This window comes from Balaenoptera borealis (genome assembly GCF_965194805.1).
Source record: "Balaenoptera borealis genome assembly, chromosome: 13".
In the NCBI taxonomy this organism is placed as follows: Eukaryota; Metazoa; Chordata; class Mammalia; order Artiodactyla; family Balaenopteridae; genus Balaenoptera; species Balaenoptera borealis.
Genome location: NC_138870.1, coordinates 60,613,843 through 60,630,628, shown reverse-complemented (window position 1 = coordinate 60,630,628; position 16,786 = coordinate 60,613,843). Strand labels below are relative to the sequence as shown.

Below are 16,786 nucleotides of genomic sequence, written 5' to 3'. Positions count from 1 at the left end.
TATCCTCCAGCTCTAATCACAGCCCATGCCCCCAAACAAAATGCACTGGCAAAGGAGGCGCTTGCTGAAGGGTAGGGGAGCCATCAGGTGTGCCCTGGCAAAAAGGCAACAGTTTTCCTGGCCTTTTATAACCTCTCCCTTAACGGGGCTCTTTCTTGAGGTTACAAACCACCCACCTGGGCTTAGGAAAAGGTTACTACATTTCTACAAGATAAAAAGAGAGCTAGCCCTAGATCATATATAAGGAGAATGACTCATCTTTACAAAAGACACATTAAGTTCTTGAAACAATGAGGCTTCGGGGAATACCGAGTACCTATACTAATATATCTCATTTTATGCAATAAATGTGCTCTAGGACATGTGCACGATTCAAATATGAACAAATCAAATCAGGCTGCAGGCTCTTGATGTTTAAAGATAACCTCTTTGACCGCTTTTGTGTTTGCATTTCCAGGTGTGAGGCTCACACTTTTTAATTACTGACTTCCTCACCTGGCAACAGTCTGCAGAATTACTAATAGGCTGACGCTGAATTAATAAAACACGGTTTCCACGAATCTGCTTATTTCATTGTTTGACAGACCAACTCGTCTTGTAAAGCCTCATGAAGCTTGGTTTCTTTGAACGTTCAACACATTATCCAGAAATGGATTCAGTAATATTTCGTAACAGATGACACGTTTGTAACCCGGCACACAGACGCTTTTAAAGTTAGATAATGATATTTTACGTTCACCTGAAAGAGTTTCAGTGCTTTGACCAATCCACCAACTTCATTTTTCAAGGAGAAGACAACTGCCATCTTGCCGCTCTCGGTAGCAGTGTCACTTTTGCTGCTTCCCTTGTTGCCTTTTTTATCATCATTTTTGCCAGCGTTAGTTTTATTTAGCTTCAAGAAGGTAGAAACACACACATAAAAGTATTAGTTAGGATTCCAGAGTTCTCTATAACTAGATTCTTTTTCAGACATTCCATTCATATGCTGGAAGCCCCAGCAATCACACAAGCTCGAGGAGAAGTTGCCAAGTCACTCATAACTTTCAGTCGGAAGTACAAGTCTACTTTACTCAGGGACACTATTTTCCAATGCTCAAAGATATCACCAGTGGTTGAAATGAAAGGGGAATCATACTTACTTCACTTTAATAGCAACAAAAATCTGATCATCATAAAGTATAAAGTATCATGTATGAATAATTCCTGTCTTTCTTTCTAGGTTTATTTTACAGCATGAAATTTGATCTGTTAGCCTAGCTGAATCATATAGAAGCTATATTAATTACTAAACGTAACAAAATTAAGACTAAACATATATTTTTCACAATAATTTTTGTTTTGATTAAATCTTAAAAACAAAATATTCGTTTTGTTCTGAAATATGTCAGGACAGGCACTAAAATTGGTCACCTTACATTCTGTAATTAGATCCACATCGTCAATGTGAATCTATCTGCAGAAGTTCGCCACAAAGAGTGTATTCAATTAAGGCCATCTGTGTCAGCAGATGATCTCTGAAAAGTGGTTATTAAAATTCAGCCACAAGAAAAAAGAAAAGAAAAGAAAGAAAGAAAAACTAGCTCATCCTCAGGAGCCAAGAGGAGAATCTGAGAAACTGGAAAAGATTACCACTTCATTGGCCAGTCAAATACTATAATACATGACTAAGTAATGACTGTTAGTCCTATTGGCTAAAGACAAAAATGGCAGATTCCAGAAACTCAGATCACATTGCCAGAAATACACAATTAAAAAGCTGGAAAATTTTACTTAACAGACAAATCAAATTAGAGTGTACTTTTTCGTGTTCTTCATATGCAAATGAAGAACTGGGCAAACAGAACTTTCTCCCTGGCAGAGAGTAATATAATGCAGTCATTCCAATCTATTACTTCCTCATGAAACTGAAAAATGTACATTTGATATGGAACCCAGTGAATAGTGCTTTGCTATTTTCTTCCTCTGATTTCTCTACTGGCTTTATTTTCACACAGTTACTATTGCCTCACTCACTAGATTTATATGTCATAGAAATAAATATTTTATAATTTATGACTTGAGGGAGAGAAGAAGTTTATATAGGCATTCGCATTTGACAGTATGTTTAGTCATTAAAAGCTCAAATGTTGTAGTACTCTCAACATCTGCCACAGATCTTATATATTTAAGTAGCATTTTTTATATGAAAGGATTATTATACATTAACCATAACTCTGAGTTTTCCTTGTTTTCCTTCTAGCAGTTCATTATGGCTTCAAAATTCCTCATTGTAATATCGCATTCAAATATACATGATATTTAAATGTTAGAAAACCTATGTATGTTTTTAGACTCATTTTTGCAAATTGATTTAAACAGCTCTCCAAAACTTGCCCTGATTACTTTTCAACATTTTTAGGTGTAATAATATACCAGTACAATACAACCCTCTGGCACATATTTGGAGCTACAATACTAAAACAGATTCTTCTATGATACAGACTAAATTGCAATTGGTTGATAAACTCTGGTAGACAGTAATGAAATATCATTTAATATTTTTAATAACTAGAAATCTGAATACATTTTTCTTTCACTATCTTTTTTATTAAATCCTATGACTATTACCCCATATCAGGATCTAAAATCCTGCAAAATATTACTTTTTTATTCTGTTATTATTTAAACACAGAAACTGCCTTAAACATTGAAATAAGTAGTGTATTGCTTTCATTACTCCATCAGTTAAACCGAAAAATAATGGAGTAATAAGGAACACAGGAAAACTTTTGAGAGGAATCTGATCTTTCTCTTATTCCAATAACCGGCACCTACAGACAAAAACAGAAAATATTACCTTGTGTTTAAAGACCAGGTTTTGTAGATGGAAGGGGGTACAGAAGACACAATAATCTTGCAGGAACCATAGAAATCTATTTAATTTCTTCGCCCTGTTCCAACTCATAATAAATGGCCTTTCAAAATTCTGCACCCTTTTTTTTGGTTTTGATATAAGACACTGGTTTATACAACCTCTCATTCATAATGTTCGGGAACTTCTTTACTTTCAACTTATAAACTTTGAGGAAAGGAAGTTTAGCACGTAGCCATCAGGACACCCACTTTACTTTATGGAGAGAGAAGGAAGAGTGGAGGCAGGTTAGACAGATGATAGAGGAAAGAATTGAGGTGTTTACAGCAGGTGTCCAAATGGCAAGGATAACTATCACTACCCTAGAAAACACTCCTCTAGAGAGTGCCAGCTACTCAGTACTCACTGTTGAGCTGCCAAGCAGCAGATGCTCTTCGGGCACTGCTGAATCCAGAGAAAGCCCTCTTCTTGCCCAGTATTTACTAGAAAACATCATCATTGCCGGCTGCATGGATTCCGATGTAATTTTCTCTCTCTGCAGCAGGGGGGACTAGAGGGGCAGTGGCAGCGCTGGTGGAGATTGAGAGAAGAGGCGTGCGAGCAGTGGACCTCTCAGGGCGTTGCCCAGAACCCTGTTGCTGAAGAAAAAGCAATGTGAATCTTCCCCTTCCCAGGCTCCTTTATATGAGTGACTGGGGACTGATGGAAGGCTGATTAGAAAGAAACTCATTTCTGGCTGCCGATGGCCACAGTCAGATTACAGACCTGAAGCCTGGGGTTATCTGTGTTTGTGGTGCTATTTGTTTCATAGGTCGAGTAGCGGTTTGGGCGTGGGTGGTGGAGAACAATATCTAACGGTGTTATTTGTAAAAGAAAACATCTATCCCCTGACATTAGCTCTCATCTCTCAAACCTGCTACTGGCAAGTTAACCTCAGCCTTTAGGTAACTATGAATTCAAAGTTTTCCAAGGAAAATAATTCAAGAAAGATCAGCACTGCAGAATCCCTAAGCCATTTTACTTTATGTTAATAAGCTTTTTCTGATCTGATGTGTTATGACCGTGTGTGTGATGGCGTTCATAAAATGCACTGCTTTCCAATCATGTGATGCCACTATGCAATGATGTTCAGGCAACTGTATTGTAAAGGAAATGTGAGGCTGTGATTTAGCCACATATAGATATAGTTGAGACACTAACCCTAGAATCTTCCTAAGTGGGAAGGAAAAGGAAATGAAATGCCCATATAGTCATTCCTTTGATGACTTGAAACTAGAACAAGTCCAACAATTTGAAATGCACAGATCAGTTGATGTACTTACTATTCAAACTTTAGTAAGTCATAAAATAACCATGGAAAATATTACCAGCCTCCTGAAGGATGGAAGACTCTTGACCAAATGGACTTGTTTGACTGTAAAACTAAACAAAACCTAGGACTGGCACTACTTGTCTACATAGAAAACAGGATGAAAACTTTTCAAAACAGGAATGGATGAGCAAAAATTAACTGGATTTTAATTGTTTCTGGAGTCTGGAGGGGACATAATTATTACTTGATCTAATCTTTGAAATATTAAACATTTGGCTTGAATTTCCTCTAAAAATCAGCTCTGATAACCTAATAGGAAAGTGAAGTTTAAATACGTCGATTGGGACTTCCCTGGTGGTCCAGTGGTAAAGAATCCACCTTACAATGAAGGGGATGCGGGTTCGATCCCTGGTCAGGGAACTAAAATCCCACATGCCACAGGGCAACTAAGCCCACGTGCCACAACTACTGAGCCCATGCGCTCTGGAACCCGCACACCACAACTAGAGAAGAGGCACGCCACAACTAGAGAGAAGCCCGCGCACCACAACAAAGAGCTCACGCTGCAACGAAACATCCCGCATGCCTCAGTGAAGATCCCACATGCCTCAACTAAGAAAACCTGACGCAGCCAAAAATAAATAAATATTAAATCAATAAATACATTGAAGTAATAATAATAATAGTTAATATTACTGAGTGCTTAGTATTTGCCAATTCTTATTCTAAACACTTTTTTAGATAAAAATGTGATTCATCATCACAACAACACTTACAATGCAGTAACTATTATTTCCATTTTATATACGGAGAAACTGGGGCACAAAGAATTTAGGTAACTTGCCAAAGGTTTACACAATTAAAAAGTGGCTGAGGCAGGATTTAAGTTCAGGCAGTCTGGCTCCAAAATCCATGCTCTCAACTATTACATTACACAGCCCCTTGAGTGTTCCAAACAAGGTAACTCAAGAAAGTAGGTAACTTTCAAGAAAGTACTTTCAAGAAAGTAGGTAACAAGGTCACTCAAGGTAGGCTCAAGAAACCATACATGGATTACTTCAGCTAGAACAGGACTTGGGAAGCTGTGTAATTTTGGGAAGCTGTAAAGATTTGCTAAGCACTCTGTTAGCCACTGAAACTGAGTCCTGGGGATGCAAAGATAAATGAGATACAGTACCTACCCTCAAGCAAATCACAGACTAGCTGAAAGAAATATACGTGCAAATAAATAAGTGAAATAAAATACATTGAATTCTCTACAGAAGACGTTAGAAGCACAGAGGACACAGTGCTCAATGTTATTGATATTTCTAATAAGATGAGTTTCCAGAAAGTGATATTTGTTATGTTCTGGCTTTTAAAAGGAAAAATTTTATAAATAAATTTCATAATTTATCCAAAAAAAGAAGTAATATTCAGTGAGTCACCAACTCCTTGTTGATTCTTATTTTGACATTCCTTTTTCTAGTCATAACTGCCACCACTCTAGTTGAAGCCTTTATCAATTTTCTTCCCTCTAACAGACTTTCCTGCCTAGACTACATCCTACTAAAGCATCATTTTCATTAGGCTATAGTCCCGATACAAAAATAATAAATGCTTCCTTTTTAAATATAAATTTTTTATCCTGGCATTCAAATTTCCAAATAATCAGTCCTTCAATCTGTCTTTCAAGTGTAATATTTGTCTTCCAAAAACTTATCTTCCCTTGGTGTTCCTTTTTCTACCTCTCTGAAATTTTTTTTTCTTTTTTTTGTTTTTTGTTTTTCTTTTAAATTGCTTCTTAAATTTGGTGTTTCACAGGGTTTTATTCTTGACTCTCTTCTCAAACAATATATTGTGAGTGAAGCTATATCACATAGATTCAGTTATTTGACAATACCTAAATCTCTATAACCAGCTTAGGTCTCATATCAAGTTTTAAACCCATATATTCAAATGCTTATTGGACAGCTTCACTTGGCCATTCACATGCAATATGTATAAGATCTAACTTCGAAGAGTTTTTTTCCTTAAATTGCTATTATTTATGTGTGGTCTGGTTCATTGAATGACACAATTTACCCAGTCCCCCAAGTCAGAAACTTGGGAGTTATTCTGGCACCTTTTTATCTGCTCCCCCATCCAAGTAGACATGTTGTCCTATGGATTTTACATCTTAACATCTCTTTTTCTTCTCACTGCATGTTTAATGCTATTGCCTTAATCCAGGTCAAAATCTCCTGGCTATATTTCAACTCCTAAGTGGTTAATGCCTTCAGTCTTAAAGTCCTCCTCTGAGCTGCTACTTTTCTAAAATACCAGTATGGTTATGCTATTGCTTTGCACAAAGCCCTTCCAATTGATCTCTTTCCCCTACAGGATAAGGTGATAAAGTGAAAAGCCCACTGAATGCCATTCAAGGTTTATCAGGATTGGGATCCCACTTTCCTCTTCAGTCTTATCTTTCACTGGCACCCTTGCCCCAAACCCACACTCCATCATTGTTGAGCAACAACAGTTCTCTATATATTGTCTTATATTAATTCTCTCTACCTGGAATCACCTCCTTACTATCACCCATTCCATTCCAGTTAACAAATACAAACTTATTTTTAAATATTCAGCTCGGGCAACATCTCCTAGAAGCCTCTTTCAACTCCCGTAAGCTATTGAGTTGGCCAAAAGTTTCATTCGGTTTTTTTCTATAAGGTGGCTGTAGTAGCACTTAGTTGTCTTTAACTTCATTCAAAACAATTTTGTTAGATTGTATGTGACAGCTGTCATATCAGCATGTATTTTAAAAAAGACATCAAAATTGGTGAATTTTTGTGTAGCCATTTTAATATTAAAGATGGAAGAAAAAAAGCAACATATTCGGCATATTATGCTTTATTATTTCAAGAAAGGTAAAAACACAACCAAAATGCAAAAAAAGATTTGTGCATTGTATGGAGAAGGTGCTGTGACTGACTGAATGTGTCAAAAGTGCTTTGCGAAGTTTTGTGCTGGAGATTTCTCACTGGACGATGCTCCACGGTCAGGTAGACCAGCTGAAGTTGATAGTGATCAAACTGAGACATTAACTGAGAACAATCAACATTATACCATGCAGGAGATAGCCTGCAAAATACTCAAAATATCCAAATCAAGCACTGAAAATCATTTGCACCAGTTTGGGTATTTTAATCGCCTTAATGTTTGGGTTCCACATAAGCAAAAAGAACCCTCCTTGACGGTATTTCCGCATGTGATTCTCTACTTAAATGTAATGAGGGCTTCCCTGGTGGCGCAGTGGTTAAGAATCCACCTGCCAATGCAGGGGATACGGGTTCAAGCCCTGGTCCGGGAGGAGCCCACATGCCGCGGAGCAACTAAGCCCGTGCGCCACAGCTACTGAGCTTGCGCTCTAGAGCCCACGAGCCACAACTACTGAGCCTGCATGCCACAATTACTGAAGCCCGCGTGCCTAGAGCCCGTGCTCCGCAACAAGAGAAGCCACTGCAATGAGAAGCCCGCACACCACAGCAAAGAGTAGCCCCCGCTCACTGCAACTAGAGAAAGCCTGTGCACAGCAACAAAGACCCAATGCAGCCAAAAATAAATAAAATAAATAAATTTTAAAAAGCAAAACGAATAAATGTAATGAAAACATTCTGTTTTTAAAACAAATTGTGACGGGCGATGAAAACTGGGTACTGTACAATAATATGGAATGGAAGAGATCGTGGGGCAAGCGAAATGAACCACCACCAAACACACCAAAGGCCGGTCTTCATCCAAAGAAGGTGATGTTGTGTATATGGTGGGATTGGAAGGGAGTCCTGTATTATGAGCTCCTTCCGGAGAACCAAACAATTAATTTCAACGAGTACTGCTCCCAGTTAGACCAACTGAAAGCAGTACTCGACGAAAAGCATCCAGAATTAGTCAACAGAAAACACATAATCTTCTGTCAGGATAACGCAAGACTGCATGTTTCCTTGATGACCAGGCAAAAACTGTTACAGCTTGGCTGGGAAGTTCTGATTCATCCGCCGTATTCACCAGACATTGCACCTTCAGATTTCATTTCGGTCTTTACAAAATTACCTTAATGGAGAAATGTTCAATTCCCTGGAAGACTAAATGGCACCTGGAACAGTTCTTTGCTCAAAAAGATAAAAAGTTTTGGGGAAACGGAATTATGAAGTTGCCTGAAAAAAATGGCCGAAGGTAGTGGAACAAAAGGGTCTCCCCAGGGCATTGAGGCACATATTGGACAAACCACAGATTTGGTGTCTGTGCTATGGGAAAACTTGCAGTGTTCCACAAGTCCTTTATGATCAAAATTCTTCTCGGGGCAGTAAGGACAAGGAGAAGTATAACGGTTTGGGACATTCCTTGGCTGAAGGGATGCATCCTTGGTGGCGGTCTTCACACCTTCCATGATGTAATTCTGGTATTTGGAACATGTAGCCACGTGCGCCCAGATCTTGGATGGGAAGAAGTTTTTAGGGCAGTCATGGCAAGAAGTCTCTGTGCTTGTGCTGTCAATCTGTCGCTGGAGCTCCAGGGCTCCGAAGCCAGGTGCTAGAGTGCTGCGACACACTCCACACTTCTTTGGTTTCAGACATTCCTGCAGGCATGCAGAGCAAAGGACGTGTCCATGGGGCACCTGAACTGGCTTCTAGCCACACGGGACACTGGAAGCAGCCCAGGGGCTCGGCCTCCGCCAGGGGCCCCAGCCTGGCCAGCAACACACTACCCTCTCGGTCCTGTGGCTGCGCCACCATTTTGCCGCCCGGGAGCCCAGGGCAAAGGCAGAGGAGGTGGTGGGGGGGAAGCGGGAGGCGGAGGGGGAGGAGGAGGAGGAGCCTGAGGGGGCGGGGCGAGGACCTATTACTTCGGAAATAGGTGAATTCCAATATAAGAAAAAGACTAAATTATCAAGCTTTCATGTTGTAAATAGTAGTATTTCCACTATTTCTGAAGAAGGAATGTTTTGGGAAAAAAACAGGAGTTTTAGGGACAGTGAATTTGAGTTGACTGCAGTACTATCAAGTGACTTTAAATAGCATGCAATTATAAATGTGAGACTGGAATTTGGGAAATAGATTAGAGCTGGGAACAGAAATTTGAGAGTAATTCAGTGATGGTAGCTGATGTTGGACATGAACTCTCCAAATAAAAGAATACATAGAGAGAAAAAGCCTCTCTAGAGAGATTGGAACCCTTTTGCACTATTGAGGGACACATAAAATGGTATAGCCACTGTGGAAAACAGTAAAGTGCCTCCTCAAAAAAGTAAAAGCATGGGGCTTCCCTGGTGGCACAGTGGTTAAGAATCCACCTGCCAATGCAGGGGACACGGGTTCAAGCCGTGGTCAGGGAAGATCCCACATGTCGCAGAGCAGCTATGCCCGTGTGCTACAACTACTGAGCCTCCACTCTAGAGCCCTGCCAGCCACAACTACTGAAGCCTGTGTGCCTAGAGCCTGTGCTCTGCAACGAGAAGCCACCGCAATGAGAAGCCCTCGCACAGCAATGAAGAGTAGCCCCCGTTCACCACAACTAGAGAAAGCCTGCACACAGCAACGAAGACCCAATGCAGCCAATAAATAAATAAAATAAATCTATTTAAAAAAAAAAAGTAAAAGCAGAATTACCGTACAATTTAGCAATCCCACTTCTGAAAGAATTGAAAGCAGGGACTCAAAGAGATATTTCTGCACCCATGTTAATAGCATTGCTATTCACAAGAGCTAAAAGGCTGAAGCAGCACAAGTGTCTATCAGTGAATGAAGGGATAAACAAAACATGGTATATACATACAATGGAATGTTATTCAGCCATAAAAAGGAAGGACATTCTGACAAATGTTGTAACATGGATGAACCTTGAGGACATTATGCTAAGTGAAATAAGTCAGTCACAAAAAGACAAATACTGTATGATTCCTTTTATACGAAGTATCTAGAGTAGTTGAACTCACAAGCAAAATGGAGCTTGCCAGGGGCTGGGGGGAGTGGAAAATGGGGTACAGAGTTTGTTTTACAAGATAAAAAGTTCTGGAGGTTGGTTGCACAACAGCGTGAATGTATTTAACACCACTGAACCATGCACTTAAAATTGGTTAAGAAGGTAAATTTTATGTTATGTGCATTTTACCACAATCTAAAGTTTTTAAAATAATAAATATATAGAGAACCCAGGAACTAAACCACGAAAGATGCTCACAATTAAAGGCAGAATGAAAAAGAGAAGTCGTCAAAGTAAAAAGATGATTAAAGGAGGTGAAACATAGAAAGGAGATAAGATAAAACTTGTGGTCAACGGTTTCAACTAGAACAGAGAAGAGGAAAAGAATGAGAACTACAGAAAGACCACTAGATTTGGTGATGAAACTGTCACTGGTGACCTTAAAGAGTGCAGTTTTAACAAGAGAGAGGAAGTAAAACCCAGATTACAGGAGTTAAAGGGTGTGGGTGCTGAAGTGTAGGCAATAGGTCTAGATCATTTGTATGAGATTTTAAAGGACTCTTTCTAATTGAGTGTAGATTTCACTATTTTTGCTCCCTCCAGAAATCCTACTAAAGCAACAGTAAAAGATTTCCTTTCCTTTTTAAGGCACAGAAGAGTAGCATAAATTGGAGAAACAACAGCAACAAAAAATTGAAAGCTTAAAAGGAGATGAACAAATGATCAAAGACTTTGCAGACATGAGAAAGCTGAACCCTAAGCTATCAGTGAAGAAGACTGAGAAGCAACTCAGTTAACACTGTCGAATCCCCTAAAGGCTCAAATACCTCTAGAAGTGGAGGTAAATGGAGACGGAAAAAGAATGGCTCAAAGACTGTTTAAGAAGCTGTGAAACAATTTCAAGACTTAACAACAGTTAGACTAATCAGAACAGTGTGGTACTACAAGACGATAGAAATACAGGTAAATGGAATAGAATTTAGAGTTCGGAAATAAACTCTTACATTTATGGTCAATTGATTTTCAACAAAAGTGCTAAGGCAGTTCAATAGCGAAAGAATAACTTTGGATATCCCCCTGAAAAACAATGAAGTCAGACTCCTACTGAAGCGGAGCAGGACCCTATGGTCCTTGCCCCCCATGTCTTCAGGCTGCCTTTTATCTGTGGAAAAACTTTAGCCAAAGTATAAGTTTAATCAGAGAAGTGAGAAAATGCAGAAACAAAGGAAAACAGTCAAAGGAGACCAAATAATAATAGTTCAGTCATTAAGCACAGTCAAGGATCTTTAGTTCCTCCTCAAGGGCTGTAGATAATATTCTGAGCCATATCCTGAGGGCTGTCTTAAAGATACTGAAACCCCCAGCAGGTGGAAGAAGTCAACTACATGATGACCAGGCTACAGCCATGACATGAGCTGCCACAATTCCGAGAACTGGCCTCAAAGAAATGGAAACAAACCGATTCTAGAACTGAAGATTAACTGTACTTAAATCAAGATGACGCTGGTCAGACCACCAATGACCAATTTCAAGATGACTGTCAGAGCCGACTGTGCTGTTTCTGCACGTAGCCCCTCCCTCTGTCTATAACAGCTCTTGCCCACTGACTGTCAGTGGAGGTGGGGGGGGGGGGGGGAGTCGGCCTTTGGACAGACGTCCGTCCCACACCCCACCCCCACCCCCCAGTTGCCAGCATCCAAAATAAAGCAGTTTCCTTTCCACTGACCTTGCCTCTTTTATTTTTAAATTTTTTTACTCTTTTTTTTTTTTTAACATCTTTATTGGAGTATAATTGCTTCACAATGGTGTGTTAATTTCTGCTGTATAACAAAGTGAATCAGCTATACATATACATACATCCCCATATCCCCTCCCTCTTGCGTCCCCCTCCCACCCTCCCTATCCCACCCCTCTAGGCAGACACAAAGCACTGAGCTGATCTCCCTGTGCTATGCGGCTGCTTCCCACTAGCTATCTGTTTTACATTTGGTAGTGTATATATGTCCATGCCACTCTCTCACTTCGTCCCAGCTTACCCTTCCCCCTCCCCGTGTCCTCAAGTCCATTCTCTATGTCTGCATCTTTATTCCTGTCCTGCCCCTAGGTTCTTCAGAACCTTTTGTTTTTTGTTTTTAGAGTCCATATATATGTGTTTGCATACAGTATTTGTTTTTCTCTTTCTGACTTAACTTCACTCTCTATGACAGACTCTAGGTCCATCCACCTCACTACAAATAACTCAATTTCGTTTCTTTTTATGGCTGAGTAATATTCCATTGTATATATGTGCCACATCTTCTTTATCCATTCGTCTGTCGATAGACACTTAGGTTGCTTCCATGTCCTGGCTATTGTAAATAGTGCTGCAATGAACATTGTGGTACGTGACTCTTTTTGAATTATGGTTTTCTCAGGGTATATGCCCAGTAGTGGGATTGCTGGGTCATATGGTACTTCTATTTTTAGTTTTTTAAGGAACCTCCATACTGTTCTCCATAGTGGCTGTATCAATTTACATTCCCACCAACAGTGCAAGAGGGTTCCCTTTTCTCCACACCCTCTCCAGCATTTATTGTTTGTAGATTTTTTGATGACAGCCATTCTGACTGGTGTGAGGTGATACCTCACTGTAGCTTTGATTTGCATTTCTCTAATGATTAGAGATGTTGAGCACCCTTTCATTTGTCTGTTGGCAATCTGTGTATCTTCTTTGGAGAAACGTCTCTTTAGGTCTTCTGCCCATTTTTGGATTGGGTTGTTTGTTTTTTTGATATTCAGCTGCATGAGCTGCTTGCGTATTTTGGAGATTAATCCTTTGTCAGCTGCTTCATTTGCAAATATTTTCTCCCATTCTGAGGGTTGTCTTTTCGTCTTGTTTATGGTTTCCTTTGCTGTGCAAAAGCTTTTAAGTCTCATTAGGTCCCATTTGTTTATTTTTGTTTTTATTTCCATTTTTCTAGGAGGTGGGTCAAAAAGGATCTTGCTGTGATTTATGTCATAGAGTGTTCTTCCTATGTTTTCCTCTAAGGGTTTTATAGTGTCTGGCCTTACATTTAGGTCTTTAATCCATTTTGAGTTTACTTTTGTGTATGGTGTTAGGGAGTGTTCTAATTTCCTTCTTATACACGTAGCTGTCCAGTTTTCCCAGGACCACTTATTGAAGATCACCTCTTTATTGGCTTTTGAGCAGCGAGCAGTCAGCAAGCAGCTGGGCCCCACTTTTGGTTAAGCTACCTTACTTCATACACAAAAATTAACTCAAAATGGATCACTGACCTCAATTTAAGAGTTAAAACTGTAACACTCGTAAGAAAACATAGGAGTATCTTCATGACCTTGGATTAGGCAACTTTTTCTTAGATATGATAAAAGCATAAGCAACCAAATGTAAAGATAAGTCTGATTTCATCAAAATTAAAAACTTTGTGCCTCAAAGGACATCATAAAGAAAATTAAAAGACAACCCACAGTACTGGGGAAAATATTTATAAATCATGTATCTCAAAGGAGACAGTATCCAGAATATATAAGGAACTCTACCAACTCAACAATGAAAAAGCAAGTAAACCAATTTTTAAATGGACGAAGCATTTGAACAGACATTTCTCCAAAGACTAGATAGACAATAAGCACATGGAAAGATGTTCAACATCATTAGTCATTAGAAAAATGCAAATCAAACACAAAAAGAGATACCACTTTATAAACCACTAGGATGGCTAAGATAAAACAGACAGACAAGTACTGGAAGGAAGTGGAAAAACTGCAAGCTTCATACATTGTTGGCAGGATTGAAAAATGATACAGCCACTTTGTTTGGTAGTCCTTCAAAATGTTAACTATCAGGTTACCACATGACCCAGCAATCTTACTCCTAGATGTATGTTACAACAGTGTGGTCACTTTGGAAAAATGTTTGGCATTTCCTCAAAAAGTTAACCCTAGAGTTACCATGACTCAGCAATTTTACTCTTAGGTATACACCTAAAATGAAAACATATGTTCACACAAAAACTTGTACGTGAATGTTCATAGCAACATTATTCATAATAACCAAAAAAACAAAATTCCTAATAATTCAAATATCAACTACTGAGAAGACAAAACAAAACATGGTATGTCCATAAATGGTAATATAAAGGAAGGAAGTACTGAAATGTGTTAGGACATAAATGAACCTTGAAAACATCATACTAAGTGAAAGAAGCCAGTCACAAAAGACCACATATTGTATGATTCCATTTATATAAAATGTCTAGAAGAGGCAAAAAGAAACAAGAAAAGGGATGGGGGAGAGGAGAGACAGACAGACAGAAAGTAGATTAGTGGTTGCCAGGGGCTGGAGGGAGTCGGAAGGTGGGAATGACTACTACCGCGTACAGAGTTTCTTCTGACGGTGATGAAAATATTCTAAAATTAGATATTGGAATAGGTGCACAACTCTGTGAATATATTAAAAACCAGTGAACTGCACACTTTAAAAGAGTGAATTTTATGGCACATAAATTATATCCTAATGAAACTGTTATTTTTTTTAAAGGCAGTTAAAACCCCATATTCCCTTCTATTCTACATAGCCAAGCCACTTCCCCTCCTGCTCCCAGGTAGATGAATGGAGCTTATTCTCTGGGCACGGTAAAACAGAGGGCCTCCGGTTTGAAGGGCACTAGACGTGGTTGAGAATAGTATCACTCTGAGAGGTAATGGGAAAAGCTTGGAGACTCTGACCAGGAAAAAAGGAAAAACCTAAAAATACATTAAGAGCTCTGAACAAAATGGAACAATTAGATTACCCTATGATAAAGCCCCCGTAGTTGACAAGCACCAATTTAAACATTTGGTAGACTGGATTAGTGACAATTATATATAAAATCAGCAAGAAAAAAAAAACCCAAAAAAACAAAAACAAAAAACCTTAATAAGAATTAACCCCCAAAGAAAAATGAAAGGGCCAAAGAAAGACATGTCTCAGCTAAGAACTGCATTGCCCTAGCCAATATTATATCAACTATATTGGAAGATGGAACAATAAAGAAGGGTATATTGTGGAAACTGAGGGGAGGGGGAAGAAAGTTAAGTCTCCATCTTTGAAGACAGGGAGTCAATGGATAATTCTTCAAACTGGAAATTAAAGTAGGAGCAATACAAGCATATCACAGCATTGAGAGATATGGAAATAAACACCAAAAGAATCAGCTGTAAGTTGAAAGTCTTGCCACTGGGAGGAGGAACTGGAGGGTAGGGAGAAGGAAAAAAAATTCTCGTAACAACAAATCTTGTGGAAACCATGTGCATGTGTGATGTTGATGACAAAATTAAAACTTTTAAAAATAAACTATACTGCAGAGAAATAGGGCATTGGTTTTGATAAACCTGAGTTTAAATCTTAGCTCTGCCACTTACCTAGCTGTGTTTGAGGACATGTTATGTCACATTTCTCAGCCTTCATTTCTGTAATACAGGGCGATAATACCTACATTTTTTTCTTTATAAATTTATTTATTTTATTTATTTATTTTGGCTGCATTGGGTCTTCATTGCTGCGTGCGGGCTTTCTCCAGTTGCAGCGAGCAGGGGCTACTCTTCATTGTGGTGCGTGGGCTTCCCATTGCGGTGGCTTCTCTTGTTGCAGAGCTCGGGCTCTAGGCACGCAGGCTTCAGTAGTTGTGGCTTGTGGGCTCTAGAGCGCAGGCTCAGTAGTTGTGGCGCACGGGCTTAGTTGCTCCGCGGCATGTAGGATCTTCCCGGACCAGGGCTCGAACCCATGTCTCCTGCATTGGCAGGCTGATTCTCAACCACCGTGCCACCAGGGAAGTCTTAATACCTACATCTTATAGGGCTATTATGCCGATTAAATTGGATGTGTATAAAGTGCTTATCACAGTGTCTGGCAGATACTAAATGCTCAAAGTGTTAGTTATCTCCCTATCCTTCACTGATTCTGAAGCCAGAGTGATATAAATAGGGGAATGGTTTGGAATCTTTAGCAGAAATTAAGGAGATACATATACCTAGGTTTTGATGAAGTGACTGTCCTTAGAGTCCACGATAACCAGGCAGCCAACAGTCATAAGAAGAGCCTACAGAATTGGCTTGGACCAAGCAGTTACAGAGCCCAAGAGTCAGAAAGTGGGAAAGTATAAGGTGAGATATTGCCAGATAAGGAGACCTTCAAACACAAGATCTTACCGATGAAGAGGGCCATGTGATCATGAATGGCCATGCTGATAAACAGCTGACAGATGAGACAAGGTCCATGAAATTAGGGAAGTTTTATGTTAAGGGCATCAATGAGTCCTCAACGTAGGTATCTGTCCTACTGAAGACAGTTGTAAAAACAAGAGAGAAATAATATAAGCCAGTCCTTAAACCACCTGGAAAATGGAAGTAGATCCTAGGAGGCTGAAGACTTCTAGGAAAAAAATATGGACAAGGTGATATAAATAAACAAAGGAGTATCCACGGTGCACAACTGGGTCAGACCCATCTTTCCACTCCTATCAACTTCCCCCACTACACACACATACTTCCATTTGTAGGCAAAAGATGAGAGACCCCGAGGACTTCTTACTCTTCCCTCCCTCCCTCACCATTCACCCTCGCCACCCTGGCCAAATAAAAATCCAACTGGGAATAAAATGTCATCAAAGGAAAGCTAAGCTTCAGAGACGTAAAGAAATGTG

At 39.5% G+C, this 16,786-nt stretch overlaps 1 protein-coding gene and 1 pseudogene across 2 annotated transcripts in view; both read right to left on the bottom strand.

Annotated features, from left to right (window-relative positions):
• The window catches only part of TPH2 (tryptophan hydroxylase 2), an 88,231-nt gene extending 83,986 nt beyond the window's left edge, over positions 1 to 4,245 (bottom strand). The window contains exons 1-2 of the mRNA XM_082351682.1: positions 3,258 to 4,245; positions 740 to 892 (exon numbers count right to left, since the gene is read on the bottom strand). Coding sequence (XP_082207808.1) covers positions 740 to 892; positions 3,258 to 3,362 — 258 coding nt within the window. The 5' untranslated portion in view covers positions 3,363 to 4,245. The remainder of the gene's footprint in view (positions 1 to 739; positions 893 to 3,257) is intronic.
• Positions 4,246 to 8,250: 4,005 nt separating this feature from the next.
• Positions 8,251 to 8,917, bottom strand: LOC309609785 (E3 ubiquitin-protein ligase RNF114 pseudogene; annotated as a pseudogene). Its single transcript has one exon. The product of its transcript is annotated as an E3 ubiquitin-protein ligase RNF114 pseudogene (transcript).
• Between the last annotated feature and the right edge of the window lie 7,869 nt (positions 8,918 to 16,786).